This window comes from Malania oleifera, chromosome 7 (genome assembly GCF_029873635.1).
Source record: "Malania oleifera isolate guangnan ecotype guangnan chromosome 7, ASM2987363v1, whole genome shotgun sequence".
NCBI lineage: Eukaryota > Viridiplantae > Streptophyta > Magnoliopsida > Santalales > Ximeniaceae > Malania > Malania oleifera.
This window is the reverse complement of record NC_080423.1, coordinates 58936351-58956837: the sequence shown is the minus strand read 5'-3', so window position 1 is coordinate 58956837 and position 20487 is coordinate 58936351. Positions and strand designations below refer to the sequence as shown.

At 38.0% G+C, this 20487-nt stretch overlaps 1 protein-coding gene across 3 annotated transcripts in view; it reads left to right on the top strand.

The window, feature by feature from the left end:
• The window catches only part of LOC131160336 (probable 3-hydroxyisobutyrate dehydrogenase, mitochondrial), a 126355-nt gene that overhangs the window by 41083 nt on the left and 64785 nt on the right, over window positions 1-20487 (top strand). Inside the window, exon 5 of one of the 3 annotated variants that reach the window (XM_058115928.1) lies at window positions 1559-1641. The exons of the other annotated variants lie outside the window; for them this stretch is intronic. Within the exon in view, the coding sequence (XP_057971911.1) occupies window positions 1559-1641 (83 nt within the window). The remainder of the gene's footprint in view (window positions 1-1558; window positions 1642-20487) is intronic. 3 annotated transcript variants of the gene reach the window in all.

Below are 20487 nucleotides of genomic sequence, written 5' to 3'. Positions count from 1 at the left end.
GCTGTGGTTAACCATTGCTTCCCCAGGTGGCGATTGAGCACATTCTTTGAAGATTTTTTACGACTCGGTTTGGAATTAAAATTCGCCATTTGGTTGAGTGACTCGATTCTGATCTCGTTGACATGCTTCTTCACCTTCTGTGGCTTCTTTTGCGAGCAATCGACATAGATCTTGTTCGTCGACTGCGATTGGAGTTCTTGGAGTTGCCTTGATGCTGCCATTGGACCCGATCCGAAAGACCCCATGATGGAGGTGGCTTTAGAGTCGCCGTCAAGAGTTTCAGAGGAGCTCAAACCTTTGCCGTTGACGGCGCCGTCGGCCATTGCTAACTAAGGTTTAGAAACCCTAGCTCTGATACCATGAAAACAGAATGAAATTTCTGTATTTCTTGAATTCAATCTTTGTACATCCCAATTTACAATATATAATACAATCAAAGGTTCTAAATATGGAAACAATCTCCCAACAGAATCACTCTCAATAATATACAATCTTCTATATTTACCTACTTTCCTAATTTACTCAATATACCCAAGGATACTAGGGATTTCAACAGCATGCATACTGTCAGGTAACTTGGCTCAACTGTTTTGCCCAACTATCAAAAATGTGCATCACAGGTTTTCACCCTTGCAAAAACACATTGGATCTTGATATAGATGATTTTGATTTTAAAATAAGTTTCATTTAGAAATAAAAGCACATTGCCAAATGTTTATTCTGACGTTTCTTATTTTGATGCAAATTTGCAAAATAGACCCTATACCTGTCCACACATACTATGTACCAAGCTAAGCGGTGTACCCTGTGCCCTCTCCTGTACAGTGATCTGGAACATACCATGTTCCAGGTTGCTATGGCTTTCCTCAATCTACAATCATAATACTTGTTTCCCCTGCTGTATATGCTGAGCTTATAAATGCTGCACAAATTTGAGAACTGCATGTTGAAATTCCTCTGCAAAATCAGTCAAACAGGTTTAAGAAGTAAAGACAGGAAGAGGGAAGAAAGAATTGAATTTGCTAGAATGAAAAGGTTTCACAAAAATATATTGCAATAATAATTAATGGGAAGTTAAGAATATAGCTGAGTAAAAATAGAAGAGGTTGAAGAAAGAATCCTATATGTCAGTATTGTCTTGTGTCAACTTTTGTATTTTCTGCCTGGGAGTCTTTAACCATTTGATTTCCATGTAATTTTTATTTAAATTCAAATGTTCCAATCTGAATACTTAATGGATCACCACATAATCAGTGGTTGAATTCAGGTATTCACTATGCACAATTGGCCTATGGTGATTTATAACTTTTATATCTGGTTAAGCAGTCCTAAAATAACTTGGAATGAGATATAAAGATTTAATAGTCCTGAATTTTTTGAAAGAAATTGTTCATGATCGCAAAAATTGGCAGAAAAGGATTCATGTAGCCGACCCCACCTAGTGGGACTTAAGGCTTGGTTTTTTTGTTGTTGTATATCTGGCTAAGCAGTGATTATCTTGATGTGATGGAATCTATTCCATGGCATTTTATAGACTGGTTCTTCATAACATATGCAGATAATTGGGAGACTCCTGTGATTTTAGATGCTCCTGTATCCGGGGGTGTTCTTGCTGCTGAATCTGGGACACTTACTTTCATGGTATGTTTTGTTTGATGATCAAATGAAATTGATATGTAATATTACTATGTGATTATGGTTGTGGTTGCAGTTTGAAGTTTCGTTGTCTCATCCATATGCTTAATGGGAAACCCTCAATGATTATCTCCTTGGCTCAAATTGGCTTTTATTTTCCTCACTTTTGGTTCAACTAGAATTATCCATTTGAATCCCTTCTAACCTATCTTAAATTTTTCCTCCTTTTTGTTCTAATATATATATATATATATATATATATATATATATTTTTATATTAGTTTTTAGTTTTGCTGCTGTCAAAGTAGTCATGTGCGTCCAGTTCTCCAAGCTGGAGTTAGAAGGAAGCAAGAAGTTGCACTTTTAACATCCCACATGTTATTAAATTTTTTTTCAATGCCATTTTAATTGGTATTGACCCGTCGTGGTCCACCCCTTCATTGGACCCTGCATATGTGGGTTTCATGCACCAGGCTGCCCTTACTTTATGTTACTTTACTTTCTGACATGAAAATCTTTCAGAAAAGCAACAAATTGAAGATCTTTGGAAAGAGTGTAGATGCTGTTTTGAACCAAAACCCATCAATGTATTGACTGATTCTTCACAACCACAAAAATATTTTTACGTCACAAATTTACATTTAAGGTGCTATAGTCACTTAATGACTAGATATGATTAATATAATGAACTCAAGCTATTTTATCATATGTTATTTCTTTGCATCTTAGGTACTTCTATGTTGGAGAATAATCAAGTGCAAGTGTAATACTCACCCTTTTGTTTATAGCAGCCAATCTACTGCAGAAAGCTTATAGATAATGTAAATATCTAGCTTAGTATCGAAGCCCCAACTTTGGAGGATATTCTATTTCTAACAACATTGGGTTCATTAATTACTACCCAAAGGGTATCTTCAAACTGGGCTGCATGCAGTTCTGGCCCCTAATCAAAGCAGGTTGGTCTGTTATGACCTACCAATAATTCAAAAGGAGAATAAAATTTTCCAATTTTGGGATTCTGCCCTTCCTTTTTTCTTTTCCTATTTTTTAATGTATGTGTATTGTCTTAATGTTTGATGCATTGTTTAACAAGCCCAAGTGGCTCAACACTAGGAAGGGTCATGTGGCACTTGTGTTGGCCAACGTTCACTTGTTCAAGCCGCGTAAGGATCACATAAGTCACTTGAACCAAAGCGGTAACAATGACAGCAATATTATATGCAACCATGAGTTCATATGGGCAAGAGTCATAAACATAAACATTCATCTGAGTAGCAGTGCACACAATAAACAAGTACTACGTTACGCATTTATGAAAGGGTCTCTTTATATTATTCAATCAATAAGGCAGCAGTGCAAGCACTCATTCATAGAGTTTTAAGTTTACAATACAAATCCCCAGAGAATTAAATATACGGTAACAAATCCCTCATGAGAAACATACAGGGTCATTATCTCCCCCTTGTTGTTGCCTTATTTTGTTGTCCTGTGACTTCTCCCCCACTCAATTTGTTGATGATGTCCTTGTTAATTTGGCTGTAGATGTCTTCAATCTTGTGAATGGAATGTGGTTGTCTCGGAAATCAGGGAGTCTTGAATCTTCTGTGTAGCATGCTGAAGTTCTTCAATCTTCTTCGAACTGATTCATTTTTCTCTCAACCTCGTTCATTTGACTTGGTAATGTTGTTGCTGATGACTGCTTTGTTGATGACTCTATTTGCAAGGATCTCTTCTACATCTGTGGCTGCAGTCTGCTTTTTGGAGTTGGTCTCCTTGCTGGTCGGAATCCCCTTCAGTTGCATGGTACGACTTCAAGTTTCTGACATGAAAAACTGGGTGGACCGTTTCAACTTGGTATGATGCCCATCTGACTTTTTCTGCAACCTGGATAGGACCATCATACTTCCTCAAGTATCTCGTCTTTGTTACGAAGGAAGCATAATGGCACTGTCACAAGTACAAGGTCCCCATGGATGTTAATCAATGTTTGCCCACTTTTCCATGTGCTTTGAGGCTTTTTCTAGATGAGACTGAGCTACTTCTACATTTTGCCTGCATTCCTTTGTAAACTGGTATGCTTTTGGATAGTTTCCGTTGTACAAGACATTGAGGGTGTGCGGTAGAGCTTATTGCTGCATTGTTACAACCTCAAAAGGAATTTTATAAGTTGTATATGATTTGCTAGAGAAAAAAAAATTGAGTTGTATCTAATAGTTAAATCTGATTCTTTGGATTAGTGTTTACAAAGTATCACTAATATTCTTTGTTGTGTAAAAACCCCCAAATATGTACAGCGGAATATATATATTTGTGTAAAAGATCAGACACACAATGCAGCAATCTAATGGTGAATACAGAACAATTCCACAACCATAGCAAGTAAACAAAGCAATAACAGTAACAATGACACCAGGGATTTCGTGGTTTGGCAATGCCTATGTCCACGGGAGCAAACAACAATGATTCACTATCTTCTTGTCCAAATCACAATAACAATACAAGAACCCTCTCAACCACACTCGACTCACCTTATACAACATATACTATGTATATATAAGTCTCCTCGAAGGTTTTCCCCCGAAACCCAACTGTATTAACATCCATTTATTCAAAATTTGAAATCTGCGCTAGGCATCCCAAGCCAAACCATCGACGGTTTCAAGCTAAATAGAACACTGCCACCAAATTGTCAACGGTTACAGGGAAACCGTCTATGGTTTGCCCTGCTGCATTGCTGCACCTTGATTTCCTTCATGTTTTCCTTTAGAATGTGAGCCATATTTCACAATAATCTCCACCTTGGCGAACATACGCCCCTTAGGAGAAACTGAAAACATAAACCTGCTGCTCTAACTTGAACTTGGGACGTTAGGTTGTGACCGCCTCCCGTCTGGCCACCGGAGACAAACACCAAGTCCAAGCAATGCCGCTTGAACTTGCGGATGGCAGCTTCGGCTTCTACCATCAACCCAATTCAATTGTAGATGTAACAATCTGAGACTTTGCCCTAGGCTTCCAACGAGGCCTTCCCACAACAGTAAACACAAACGTTGCTGCAAGCCTTCTATCACCAAAGCCCCCTACATAGTCTTCTTTAACAAGTCTTACAACTGACGGTCCACTTTGTTGTTTGCTGAGACACCCCATTACACCATCATGGGGAACCATTGACATACCCAGACATCACAGCCCGTCCTTGGGTACCAAGTGGTAGACATTCCATATCGATTCTCCACAAAACCCCCTTGAGACGGAAAATGAAGTCTCCCTGCAGTTCTGTCCACAAAACCACTCTGAGATAGCACCAATCTCCCTATAGCCTTGTCCATGCGAATTTTCAAATCAAGACCCTTCTTGGCCATACCCAACATATTCATGTCAAAAACTTTCAATAGAGTTTCCAACCGATAAGCCTCAGTCAAAGCCTTCCCAACCAATAACATGCCATTCACACACAATAGACACATCACTCCCTTGCATCCTATCACCCTCTTCCACACTGAAAGTCTCACCAACTCCCACACCTGGTTCTTATGCAATATCTCCATTTCCTCCATTATAACACTTATCCATTTATTTTTTCCTTTGCATGCATTGCAATTTGAAAAATTATAGGAACCTTGCTGCTGGTACTAATGAATGCATATAACACTAGAATGCTAAATTTATACCTGAGTGGTAGGCTGATAGTGCATATGGGCCCACCGTGATCCTACTGGTCTCCCGAGCTGAAACTCCCTACAAAAAGTCCAATGTCATCTCTGCCCTAAGTCTGCATCACATGCCCATTCATATCGTGATATTGTTGACTCGAGATAGAACTCCCCACATTTCTGCCATGAGTATCTAACTCCACCTGATTTACATGTTCACTGCTGCCACAATTTTCTAGCATTTGTTTCTCTTCTTTTACCTGAATACATTGTCTCATGGCTTTATCACCAAAAGTCATGTCCTCAATCACCCCTTTGTTTGCCATAGGATCACCCAGGTTGCACCCACCTTTCTTATACCCCAGAAAGATGTACTATTCAGACATAACACTAAGCCTAGATCCTCCATCACTAGAATAGTGCACCAGTGGACATCCACTCACAATAGTAGTCTACCATAAAACCTGCCCACAATTCACTTGCAACTCTCCCATCTAGCGATACCTTTGGCAATCGGTCACATGAGAAACGCGCCATACTTACTGACTTCACCAAGAATTACCTTGCAAGCCCTACATATAACTTGTCCTGCTCACAAAACTCCTTGAATGAAACTAGTGTACTCAGTCCCAATGTCTGACTTGAGGATCTCTCTCCTGGACTACTTCTCCACCTCAATCACAAGTTAAACTTGGGAAACACATCACGCTTGTGTCACATGGGATAAACTAAGACCTTTCGTGATAAATCCACGAAAAACATATGTTTGCCCCGTGATGCTATCCTCACCGGTCCCCAAACATCTGAATACATGTAGTCATCCATATGCCTTAATCGCATATGCCACAGAATATCTAACTCAGATTCTACAGCTGCAGCCCCACCTACAACTGTAACCCCCTGCAGTGCATAGATATTTTTCGCTACCTTTTCTCCTTTCATCACTATTGAGTCACCTTCACACACTTTCATTTTCCCACTTTCAGATTTGTACCCATTACAATCTAAAATGCCCAATGAAATATTATTCTTCCTTAGACCTAGTACATGCTTTACATCACATATGGTTCTTACAACACCATCATACATTTTGATTTTGACATTTCCAATACCAAATATTTTGCATGAAATATCATTTCCCATAAAAATACAACTAGTATTAACTAACTTGTAGGTGTCGAACCATTTTCTATTTGCTAGCATATGATAAAAGCATCTACTATCTAGGATCCAAGAATCATCCGTGAGGGACTCCGAACCCGATGAAACACATTTCATACCATCACTACTTTCTGAGTTTCCTTCCACTACATTTGCAGATTTCAACAGACCCTTTGACATGTATCGACTTTTCAATTTTTGCCAAATTGATGCCGGAGAATCCTTATACATGACGTGATACAACATGTCATCAGCCAAGCAAAGTCGGATGGTTGATACTGCCATTGCCCCCAATTCATTCCAAATTGCTTCATCCATGTTGTTCGGTTGAATTCTGTATAAGACCTTCACCATGCCTTGTTGCACCAAAAGATCCTTCACCCTTCTTTGCCACAAACTGAAATTCCCGGTTCCATCGTACTTGACAACGTCAAATTTTGTAGATGAAGATCCAGAGGCTATTACAACAATGCTCTAATACCAATTGTTGTTTAAAAACCCCAAAAATATGCATAGTGGAATATATATATATTTGTGTAAAAGATCAAACACACAATGCAACAATCTAAATGGTGAATACAGAAAAATTTGTAGAAATTCTGAGTATCTTGGAAAAATTTAGGGAAGTATATATGTAGAGGATTGTATATTATTGAGAGAGATTCTTTTTAGGAGATTGTTTCCATATTTAGAATTCCCAATTCTATTATAGATATTGTGTATTGGCTTGTACAAAGTTATTCAAGAAATACAGAAACCTATTTTGATTTCATGGTATCAGAGTTGGGGTTTCTAAACCTTAGTTAGCAATGACAGACGGCACCGTCAACAGCAGAGGGTCGAGCACTTCTGAAGCTCTTGATGGCGAGACTAAAGCCACCTCCATCGTGGGTTCGAATGGGCTAGAAAACTTGTCCTTCCCACTCTCAGTGAAGAGATTGAACGGAAAAAATTTCCGTGAATGGGCTCAATCCATTAAACTTGTGATTGAAGGCAAAGGAAGGTTAGGATACCTAATCGGCGAGAGGAAGAAGCTCGCCTCAACCGACGCTGCAGCTCTGTAGAAGTGGAAGTCCGAAAATTCCATGGTGACTACGTGGCTCATAAACTCCATGAAGCCTTCAATCGGCAAGACCTACCTGTTCTTACCGACAACGAAGGATGTATGGGATGCTGTCCACAAGATGTACTCTGATGTCGAAAGCTACTCCCAAATCTTTGAGATAAAGACTCATCTTTGGCAGATGTGGCATGGAGAGAGAGATGTCATCGACTACTACATGGAGATGACGACTCTCAGGAAAGAGCTCGAACTGAGCATTGAGGCAGAGTGGGAATGCCCTGGAGACAGTACCCGCTACAAGAAGAGACTCGAGAATGAACAAGTCTTTGAGTTCTTGGCCAGCCTCAACCGCAACATGGACGAAGTGCGAGGGAGGATTCTCAGCCGATGACCTCTACCTTCTACTTGGGAAGTCTTCGCAGAGGTGAGGCGTGAGGAAAGTCGTTGTAAAGTTATGCTGAAGGCACTGACCGAAACTAATGGGCCTGAGATGTCAGCCCTAGTCTCGAGAACTCCTTCGAGTACAGGCCAAAAGACACATAAAGGGAGACGCTAGTGTGAGCACTGCCGCAAGTCAGGCCATTCAAAAGATAATTGTTGGGAAATACATGGAAAGCCTACAGATTGGAAGTCGAGACAGAATAAAAAAAATTGTGGCTACCAGGCTGCTATTGATAACCCAACTGGGAGAAAAATAACAATTCCACTCCAAGTGGCGCATTTAGTCCAGAGCAGTTGGAGCAACTCTTTAAAATGTTCTCTACCATTGAAGCATCAGGTCAGTCTTCCACATGTATTCCCTCTGGTTCTTTAGCTCACCGAGGTAATTTTTTGACAGCCTTAAATACCATATCTCATTACAAATCACCATGGATTATTAATTCTGGTGCCTTTGATCATATGACTAATTCTTATCATAATGTGCTGGAAATTTGAAAGTTAAAATTGTAGATGGATCGCTCTCATTTGTTGCGGGCAAAGGAAATATTCGAATCACTGATTCTATAATTCTAAAATTTGTCCTTCATGTCCCTAAGCTGTCTTGCAATTTGTTATCCATTAGCCAGTTAACAAAAGATTCTAATTGCTCTGCTAAATTCGTTTCCTCTCACTGTGTTTTCCAGGACCTATCATCAGGGAAGACGATTGGCAGTCCTAAGGTGTGTGAGGGACTCTACTACTTTGAGGAGGCAAATATGTGTGAACAATGTAAAACTACTATTTGTGATTCTGCATCTGTTTCTAGGGATTGTGAAATTTGTTATGGCATTCTAGGATGGGTCATCCAAATTTTCAATATTTAAGACATTTATTTCCTTCTATTTGTTCAAATAAGACGTCTTTTGAATTTCAGTGTGAGATTTGTGAACTTGCAAAACACCAACGTAATTCCTTTCCAAAGTCCACATACAAACCATCCAGACTTTTTACTATGACCCACAGTGGTTTATGAGGCCCTCATGCTCTCTTAATTGCACTCACACGAAATGGTTTGTTACTTTTATTGATGATCATACTCGTATTTGTTGGGTTTACTTGTTGAAAGATAAAACTGAAGTTCGTTCTATTTTTGCCATTTTTCAGTCCATGATTCAAACAAAATTCCAAACTCACATTCAAATTTTACGTACTGATAATGGTACGGAATATTTCAATAATATCTTGGGACATTATCTTCAAGTAAATGGAATTGTTCATCAAAGTTCCTGTGTGGATACCCCTTAAGAAAACAGGGTTGCTGAACGTAAAAATAAGCATATTCTTGAAGTAGCTCGGGCATTGATGTTCACTACAAATATGAAAAAAATATTTTTGGGGCAATGCCATTTTAACAGCTACTTATTTCATTAATCGAATGCCTAGTCAGGTTTTTTCTTTTGTCACTCCTCTCCAAAAATTCCAAGAATGTTATCCCAACTCTTGGCTTCACTCGAATTTCTCTCTAAAAATTTTTGGGTGCACTGCATTTGTACATGTTCATGCTCACAATTGGGATTAATTGGAACCTCGTGCTATTAAGTGCGTTTTTATTGGCTACTCTCCTACTCAGAAAGATTACAAATGTTATGATCCTGTCACAAAAAAAATTGTTTGTTAATCTTGATGTCACATACTTTGAAATCACTTCTTACTTCCAAATGCTCTCTCTTTCAGGGGAGAAGTGGAGTGAAGATCGGTTCTTTGATTTCTCTATTGATGAATCCGTGTCATATACTGAGTCTGCTATTGCATCATTTCCTGACCTGTCATGTACAAAAAATCACTTAAACTCAAAGGGAGATGCAAAAAAACAAAATAACAAGGAAATACTTGTTTACTCAAGAAAGCCAAAAACAAAGAACAAGGAGAATCTCATACTTGAGGCACCAAAATAGTTAGAACCGGTGATAGCTCCGAGCAACCATAAGTCCACGCCCAATCCCAATCAGGTAATAGATGGCCATGAGCGAATTCTAATACGTCTGCACCTGATGACATCAATTTACCCATTGCAGTCAGAAAACAAACTAGGTCATGTACTCTATATCGCTAGACAAAATACATGTCTTATAAAACTCTATCTACAGGGTATCGTGCTTTTACCTCTAACCTTGACAGGATAAAAATTCCAAAGAATATCCAGAAAGCCCTGTAGATTCCTGAATGGAGGGAAGCTATCATGGAGGAAATGTGTGCCCTGGAAAAAAATGGAACTTGGGAAGTTATGAATTTGTCGAGAGGGAAGAAGTCAGTAGGCTGCAAAAAGGTCTTCACAATGAAATATAAAGCTGATGAGACAGTTGAACGGTATAAAGCCCGACTCGTTGCAAAAGGGTTTACATAGACCTATGACATTGACTACACGGAGACATTTGCACGAGTGGCAAAATTGAATACAATTCGGGTCCTCCTCTCCTTGGTAGCCAACTTAGATTGGCCACTACAGCAACTCGACATTAAGAATGCATTTCGAAATGGCGAGTTAGAAGAAGAAGTCTACATGACGATACCACTAGGTTTCAGTAAGAAATATGAAGAAAACAGAGTATGTAAACTCAAGAAGTCCCTGTATGGACTCAAGTAATCTCCCAGAGTATGATTCGACAGATTTGCGAAGGTGATAAAGAACCAAGGATATCGACAAGGGCAATCAGATCACACTATGTTCTTCCAACAGTCTAAAAGTGGTAAGAAAACAATTTTGATTGTGTATATTGATGATATAATCCTAACTAGAGATGATACAGTGGAGATGGAAAGATTGAAGAAAGTCCTAGCTGCTGAGTTTGAAGTTAAAGACTTGGGACAAATGCGGTACTTTTTGAGAATGAAAGTTGCTAGATCAAAAAAGGGTATCAGTGTCTCTCAGTTAAAGTATATCCTTGATCTCCTAACCGAAACTTGCATGCTTGGATGCAAACCTAGTGAAACCCCAATTGAAGCAGTAAAGAGGGTCGAAGACTGCGGAATACCAGTTGCAAAAGAGAGGTATCAGAGATTGGTTGGTAAACTAATCTATCTATCACATGCCAGACTTGACATTGCATTTGCGGTAAGTGTGGTAAGCCAACACATGCATTCATCAAAAAAGACTCACCTAGATGTTGTGTACAAGATCCTCAAGTACCTCAAGAGCTCTCCGGGCAAAGGACTCTTCTTCAAGAAATGTGAAAGCAAGGAAGTAGAAATTTTCACAGATGCGGATTGAGCGGGATTAGCGGAAGATAGAAGGTCTACCACCGGATATTGCACCTTTGTATGGGGAAATTTGGTGACTTGGAGGAGTAAAAAACAGAACGTAGTGGCTCGAAGTAGTGCTAAAGCTGAATTCATGGCAGTTGCACAAGGGATATGTGAAGAGTTGTGGTTATGGAAACTCTTGGAAGAATTATAGATCCCGGTGAAATTCCCTATCAAACTCTATTATGAAAATAAAGCAGCCATCAATATCTCTCTCAATCCAATTCAACATAACAGGACTAAGCATATAGAAGTGGACCGACATTTTATCAAAGAGAAGGTTTGAAAAGGAACCATCTGTATGACTTATGTACCTACCAAGGAACAAACAACAAACATCTTTACCAAAGGGTAAGCCCGACAGAGTTTTGATGATTTCATTTGCAAGTTAGATATGATTAATATCTATGATCTAAATTGAGGGGGAGTGTAGAAATCTCGAGTATCTTGGAGTAATTTAGGGACGTATATATGTAGAGGATTGTATATTATTGAGAGAGATTTTTTTTGGGAGATTGTTTCCATATTTAGAATTCCTGATTGTATTATAAATATTGTGTATTGGCTTGTACAAAGTTATTCAAGAAATACAGAAACATATTCTAATTTCACAATTCCACAACCACAGCAAGTAAATAAAGCAATAATAACAATGACACTAGGAATTACATGGTTTAGCAATGCCTATATCCACGGAAGCAAACAGAAAGGATTCACTATCTTCTTGTATAAATTACAAGAACAGTACAAGAATCCTCTCAACCACACTTGACTCACCATATACAACATATACTATGTTTATATAAGCCTCCTCGAAGGTTTACCCTTGAAACCCAATTGTATTAACGTCCATTTATTCAAAATTTGAAATCTGCGCTGGGCATCCTGAGCCAAACCATTGACAGTTTCAGGAAAAATAGAACACTGCCACCAAACCTTCGACGGTTTGCACCGCTGCACCCTGATTTCCTTCATGCTTTCCTTTAGAATACGAGCCATATTTCACAACATTCTTCCAACAACCCATTAATGCATTTTGTCCGGTTGTCAGTCTAAGGATGGTAGCTTGTGGAGAGATTGAGGCTCAATCCCATTTGACAAAAGAGTTCACTCCAAAATACCTCTGTGAATCTCACATCTTTGTCACTGATGAGGCTCTCTGGCACTACTACAAGGATTACTGAGCTGTTTTCTCTGTGGAACAAGGCTTTTAAACTGAGGCAAAAGTCTCTTACTTGGAAAATGATGCAAAAATAGGTGTAGGAAGAGAAGAAAATTACAAATAAAGATTGAAATTTCGGAATAGTATTTTAACAACCTTCTTTGACTCAATGTATCCCCAAAATAATAAAGAGATTACTGCTGTGAATTTCAATCCAGCAAATAGGGCAACTTCTAGGAACAACAGCAAATTTATCCTCATATCAGTGCTGAATACAAGATGATACTTTGCAGAGAATTACGAAAACTGCTAACCACTATTTTAAGTTACATTTGCAAACAACTCAAATCCACTCTAGGTTTGACGACCTCTTCTGGCTGTTAGAATGGAAAAATTGATCATGCATCTGGCTGTCATGAATACTTCCTGCCCTTTATTGGACCAATGAATGTGATACTGCTGTGGGTGCTCCAACACTTCAAACTTCAATTTTTCCACCATTATTTCAGCAAGTAGGTTTTTGCAGCTTTTGTTGTTAACTACTAACTTAAAAAGCTTTCTTCCTGCTGGGCATGTTGTTCTAAAACAAGTGTTTTGCAGGCAATCATCCTTTATCTGAATATTTTCACAATCTGTCATGTGCTCTTCTTTAGAGATGCTACTGCCATATTACTGATTATTCTCCCTGGTCTTCCTTCTAGCGCAATAACCAAGGGTTTCCTTGACCTCTGGAATACTTTATCTTTGAAATTTAGGTGGGCATCCATATTTAATGATTGAAACTTGAATAAAATACCAGCACATAAATCTAAGAAACAAAATCAAAGGACTTGGTAGAAAAATGGCCGAGGAGCTGCTTTGATTACAATTTGAGGCAAATACAGGAATAGAGGAAAAATCACAAATAAAGACTGAGATTCAAAATAGTATTTTCAGCAATCTTCTTTGACTCAAAATAACTTCTAAGTCGTCAAAATAATAAATAAATTACTCCTGTGAATTTTAGTCCAGCAAATAGGGCAATTTCCAGGCACAACAGCTGTATCTCATACCAGTACCCAATACAAGATGATACATCGTAGAGAATTATGAAAACAATCTAGATATATCAAGCCCAAGGCTAAATCAACCTTTATTTTAAGTTAAGAGTGCAAACACCTCAAATCCACACTACGTCTTAACAACTAGCTGTTTTGGCATTGTTTTAGAACAGTGACAGCCGACCTAATACAAGTATACAACACATAAACACCAGTTGCGTTGAATATCAGAAAAGCTCACGCCCTTAAAATTCCCCTGCTCCACACACCAAAGTGAAGCAAAATAATGGACCTTTTCCCAATCCATCGAATGTGGCAACTTCTTCCCTAGAAAATACATGCATTATGCTCCACCCACAACCCCCAAAAGACTGCAAAAAAAAGAACATTTCCAGAGCGCTTCCCTTTCCTTTTTCTTGTCAAAACCAACAAAAGAAACTTCCTAAAGGTCCTCCACTCTCTCTAAACTCACCCAACATTCACCTTAAATACCAAATAGCTTATTCCATACCCTCCAAGCATAATAACAATGAATGAATAAATGCAATGCAGATTCTGAACAATTAAAACAAAGAACACAGACATCTAGAGATAGAGCCTTCAAAGGTCTCCTAACTTGCAGCAAGTTATCGGTATTAATTCTATCAAGTGCAACCAACTAGATTAAAGCCTTGATTTTTGAAAAGGGGACCTTTTTGGCCCTCCAAATGGATCTCTAGGGAGGAAAAAATAAATTAGACCTATTTAGAAAATCATAAAAAGACTTGCAAGAGTAAACCCTAGAAGGATCCAAAGACCAAGACCAACTATCCTCCTTTAGAGAAAAATGACAGTTATTTAGCAAGACTAGCAAAGAGGATAGCTCTACTATCTCCCTATCTTTTAACGATCTAAGAAAGTGGAAATCCCAAGAAGGCAAAGGACCACTTGGATCAACAACAAAAGAAGAAATTGTACCATCCTGCCCTGAGCTCAAGAAAAAAGGCATGGAAATGAGGTGGACAAAATTGCATGCCCAACCAGGGATATTTCCAAAAATGGATATTACTACCTTTTCCCACAGGAGTTTAAGGTGGGGAATGAAGAAGGGATAACTCTAAGAGATATCTTTCCATAGATCCTCTGAAGAACATCTAAATCTCAAATTAGTATCCTACCCATTCTTATCTAATCCATACTTACTTTTAACAACTAAATGCCATAGGGAAGAATTTTCAAGCGGAAGTCGCCAAAGCCATTTAGCTGAAAGAGCTGTGTTTTTAAGACACAAGTTTCCAATACCCAAACCACCCTCTTGTTTAGACCTACCCACCATTTCCGAACTTACCAAATGATCCCTAAAAGCCCCTCACCCTAACCACCAGAAGTCTCTCAGTGTCTTCTTAATCTTGCTAGCAACGCCCACCGGAATCTTAAAAATTGAAAGAAAGTATAAAGGGATACTAGAAAAACAAGCTTGGGTGAGCATAATTCTACCACTACGAGAAAAAAATCATCTTTCCACAATAGGATCTCAAAAGCTGACAGAGCTAGGTTACCCCCAAAAGGAACCCCTAGATAGGATAGCGCCCAATTCAAAACACTACATTCGACCTCCGTAGACAACTCCCTAACACTCATGACAAGCATATAAATAGTTGCAATACCGCTCTTCTCCATATTAATCTTAAGCCAAAAAACCTTCTCGAAAATGTGAAGGAGACCCAAAATATTCATAAAGGAAGGTCTATGATCCTCTAAAAAGAATATGGTATCATTGGAAAATTGAATGTGTGACACCTTGACCCCCTGTCTCCCCACCTTCAATCCTTCCACTAAACCTTTATACACTACCCTATCCACCATCCCATGCAAAATATCAGCCTCCAAAACAAACAAAAACAAGGAAAGAGGATCACCTTGCTTAATCCCTTTCAAATCCTTAAACCAAGATTAAGACTCATCATTCACTAAAATAGAGTAGCTCACATTATGCAAACCACCTCTAATCCAATGCCGCCATCTCTCACCAAACCCCTTCCTCACAAAAATTTATCCAGGAAATTCCATTTTACTCTATCATAAGATTTCTCAGAATCCAACCTAAAATTAATTCCCTTCTTCTTCCTTCTCTAAATATCCTCAACAACCTCATTGGCAACCAAAACGGCATCCACAATTTGCTTACCTCTGACATGCGCACTCTGGGCCTTAGAGATAGTTCTATCAAGCACTGCACTCAGCCTATTAGCTAAAACTCTACTAAGCTAATAGGTCTATAGTATGACATCTTTATGGATTTACTCTTCTTCGGAACTGAGTTATGAAAGTGGAGTTGATACTCTTGCTTAAAATCCCATTCCCATAAAATTCATTAAAAACCTTAAGCAAGTTAGCCTTAACGACCTCCTAACAATCTTGGAAGAAAGCCATATTAAATCTATCATGTTTTGGAGCTTTATCCCTCTCCATCCCAAAAATCGTGGCCCTCACTTCCTCTTCCTCAAAAGGTCTCTTCGACCAAACTACCTCATCACCAAAGGGTCCCAATCTAAACCTTCAACCATTAGTCTACTATCATACTCCTCGGAATACAAATTAGAATAAAAATCAGTGATTTCAGAATACATTTGACTTTGATATGAGATAATGACTCCCTTATCCACTTCGAACTCCCTAATCAAATTCTTCCTCATTTTCCCATTAGCCATCCTATGAAAAAATCTAGAACTACAATTCTTCCTCATTTTCCTGTGACGTCGCGACAACAATCACCATCTTTGATCCATTTAAACTTCATCTTCTTCCTCCAACGTCTCATTTCCTTGAAAATCACTTCCTCCTATTCATTCTTCAAAGATACTCTTCCCTTCTCTTCCTCCGAACACCTCCCTATTCCGTTCTTTCAACATCTCTTTTAACCTCTTCAATTTTTTCATGAATCTAAAACCTGCCCCCCCCCCCCCCTCCTTCCACATCCTCATCTAACTAAGGGTTGAAAGGAATCATGATCCAACCACATATTTCAAACTTGAAAGAAGTAGGACCCCGAGAAACCTGCCTCGATTTCAACATAATAGGAAAGTGGTTAGAAGTGGGCCTTGGTAAAGCAAATTGAGAGAGATTAGGGAACTCATCCTCCCCACTCTGTATAGAAAAGGAATTTTTTTAGCTTACTTGCCCACTCTAGAACCTCCCACCGACCATGTAAAGTTAGCATTATCATGGGGGAAATCTCTCAAACCACAATCCCTAATAAGGGAATCAAAACTCAGCATAGTAGTAATAACTCTATCACCCCCTTTCTCCTCTTGTGGAAACATCTTAGCATTAAAATCACCTCGACCATCCAATTAAGAGCACAAAAGACAAATACATGACAAAGTGCATCCCAAGAAGAGCTCCATTGTGTTGGTCTAGAAGGACCATATACCAATGATACCCACCATTATCCTTGGCCTTTCTCTTTTGCTAAGATGGAAAAAGAGAAAAATCCTGCTAGACTATCCACTATAGCAATAAAGTGTCCCATAACACCAAAAGACCACTTGCTGACCCTTGAGAAGGTACAAAGGCCCAATCTTTGTTATGTCCTTCCCAAATCCCTCTAACAAGACCCCATCAACATTCTCAAGCTTAGTCTCTTGAATCAAAACAATATCAGAAGAATATCTAAGTAGGATCTCTTTTATTATCCCCTTTTCTATAAGGTCTACCAGACCTCTAACAATCTAACTGGAAAGTTTCATAATTTCACTCGTTTCCCTCCTTTCCCAACTCCCTTTCGTCCCCTATAATTGATAGAAGAAACCACAGCCTTAACCCATCTAGTTGCTAGAAAAGGGACTCGAATCATTCAATCTCCTTTCCTTAGAGCCAAAAGGTCTTAGATCCACCTCCTAAATCGAATATGATACCAAAATATTTTTACCCTTTTAAACCCATTTGCTAACAACCCTTCTCAGCGCTATATACAAAAATCTTCTAAAAGATAAAAGCAAAAAATTTCCTAAAAAAGTGGTTGAAGGCTCCTACTTATACCAATCCCAAGGTTCCAAAGAGAAGCTAATTCCCATTTTGCACATATACCCCTCTAAAAACTAATTTTCTAAAGCCCTACTAAAAAATACTCTCCACAGAAGTACCCCTTGAACATTACAAAATGACTCCCAAAAGCTAAATTGACCAAAATGAACCCCAAAATTCGGAAATTACAGAAATATTCCTAGCATCAACAAATAACAACACTTGGTATGAACACAAAATTAAATAAAGATTATAGACTTGCATAAAAAAAAAAATTGTCAATCACTACTAAAATTGCATCATAGTCCTCAACTTGTGGAAGTGAGGTGATGAAATTGAAGGAAATAGTCTCCCACAGCCTTGTAGGTATTGGCAAAGGCTCCCAACAATCTTGGAGTCTTCTTTCTCTCAAATTTATCTAGCTGACGAATCAAACAATTCGATACCTCACTTCATTCTTCGGGCCAATAATATCCTTGTTTAATAAAGGCATATGTTTATCGCTATCTTGGATGACCTGCACATGAGGCATCACGACACTCCTTCAATAGCATTATCCATAAGTTCCTAGCTTTAGGCACATACAATCATGGTTTTGAAAAACCGGATTGGTGACCGACTCAATAAAGCCATTGGCTCGGTCGGACTGGTCAGTGGATCAGCTTGATCGTCGGACCGGTGATACATATATATGTGTGTATGTGTGTGTGTGTATTTGTATTACAAAGAGAATTTTATGGTGGTGATGATAATATTAATTATTATTACTATTAAAAGGAATTAAATATAGTGCAAGACTAAGAGATTATTTGATCCAATTAAAATTACTTTAAGTTTTTTGTGTTGTGCCTTTGCCTCATATATCTAAATTCTTATGAATGTGGATGAAACTTAATCCAAATTTTGTGTATCATTCTTTTACCCAAATTTAGACAAATCCAAATCTAAGGATATATTAAGGTTACTCGGTTAATTTTGAAGAGTTTTTTTTTTTTGCTAAACGATGTATATTTTTATGTTTGTATGTATGTATGTATTTATGTGTAATATATGTACGTGTGTGTGTATATTATACACACACGTTCAATTGGATATGCAATTTATATTACATATGTATGTTACTATACACACGCGCGCACGCATTTAGATATATGTATATGTATGCATGTATTGAGATATATACGATATATAAATATACTCGTTTAACCAAAGCATAGAAGCATTGCTGGTGTAGTGGTAAATGCCTCTCTTCCCCTGGGTTAGGGGCTTAGTTCCTACTGGGAACATCGTGCCTCCTTTTTTTTTTTTTTTTTAATTATATATAAGCAGCTGGGTCAACCTAGTTGACTCACAAAGATTGGCTGGTTCAGTCCGAGTGACCCAAGTTGGACTGAGTCGATGCTGGTTTGTAGAAATTTTGGTTCTTTGGCATACTCAGACCTGTGCAGTGGCTAGTTCCGGTTTGACCAGGTTGGATTGGTGGTCCAATGTAGGTTTCAAGACCATGCACACAATTGTTGCCCTTTTGTCATCAAATATCATTTTCCATTTATAACTTGAAATTTTCCCTTCCTTGACTAGTTTTATCAATGCCTAGACTTGGTAGCAACCAAGTGTTTGCAGATGAGCTTTCTGATGGACAAGTAGGACTGGTAACACTAACAAATGACTAGTAGGCTTTAGTGCTCCTAGCTCAAGCGCCGTTTGGTACCACTGTCAAAATTATAGAAACAAAAACAAAAAACCAAAAGCAAAATCTAGAAACAAAAACTAAAAACTAAATACCAACACACTGTTTGGTTAATATTTATAAAACTAAAAATAATTAAAAAATGCTTATTTTCATCTTTAAATCTAATAATATTATAAAAATATGTTTAAAATAATAAAATTGCAAAATTATATACGTTAAAAAATAAAAAAAAGACCGTACCTAGTGCACAAGGCTCCCACTTTGAGTGGGGTCTGGGAGAGGTGGATGTCGGCAAGCCTTACCCCCATTTTTGGAGAGGCTGCTCCCAAGTCTCGAATTATTTTACTTAATTGTTATATTTTCAAAACTTACTTTACAATAAAATTTTTATTGGAAATGAAAATTGAAAAGTAGTAAAAATATTTTGTAATTGGCTTTATTATTATTATTATTATTATTGAAATTTATGTATATTTTTATTTTTAATTATATTTAAATTCATATGATCATTTTATTTTTATTTTAATTTAGAAGTGTATAAAATGAATGATTTAACCTAAAAGGACTATTTCTAGATATTAAAATTTCTTGCAACAGGTTTCTAAAACAATTGAAAACCATAAAATTTGGTTTTCAATTTTTTTGCAAACAGCTGGAAACTGACAACAAAAACAGAAAACGGCAAACATAAACAAATGCATTTTTATACTCTATTTCTTCACTATGCAGAAATAGAAACAGAAAATGGAAAACATCAATGATAACAAACACACCCCTTAGTTTTTCTACTTAAGACATCCGACACTTGATTGGTAGCCTTGTAGCCAAAGTAAAAATCAACTTCTACTGATTGTTCTTGCCAACTAGTCTCTTTTGAGCTTAATCTTGCTGCAATAAGAAGTGAATGGCTGCCACATAATTGGTTTTTACAACAAAACCCAGTGGTGCCATGGCTAGGAGCTCTTTCTCTTGGGCCGTTTGAGGGGATAATGGGGGACCTACATGTCTCTTTAGGGATTTGTTACCCTATATGTTGTTCACTGTGGATTTGTAAACTTGAAATCTTTGAGAAAAGGCTTGTACTACTGCCTTATTGGTTGAATAAGCAAATCCTTCTATACATGTGTACAATGCTGCTTGTTTATTTTGTTCATTGCTTCTTAATGAATGTTTTTTATGTTCATGATTCTTCCCATGTGAATTCATGGTGGCATATAATATATTACTCTCGTTAAAACTGTGGTTCAGATGACTTATGTGATGCTCATGCTTGAAAGATTGGACGAGTGAATATTTGCTGACTTAGTTGGGGAAGAGCTCTCGGCAAGTGCCACATGATCCTTCCTAGTGTCAAG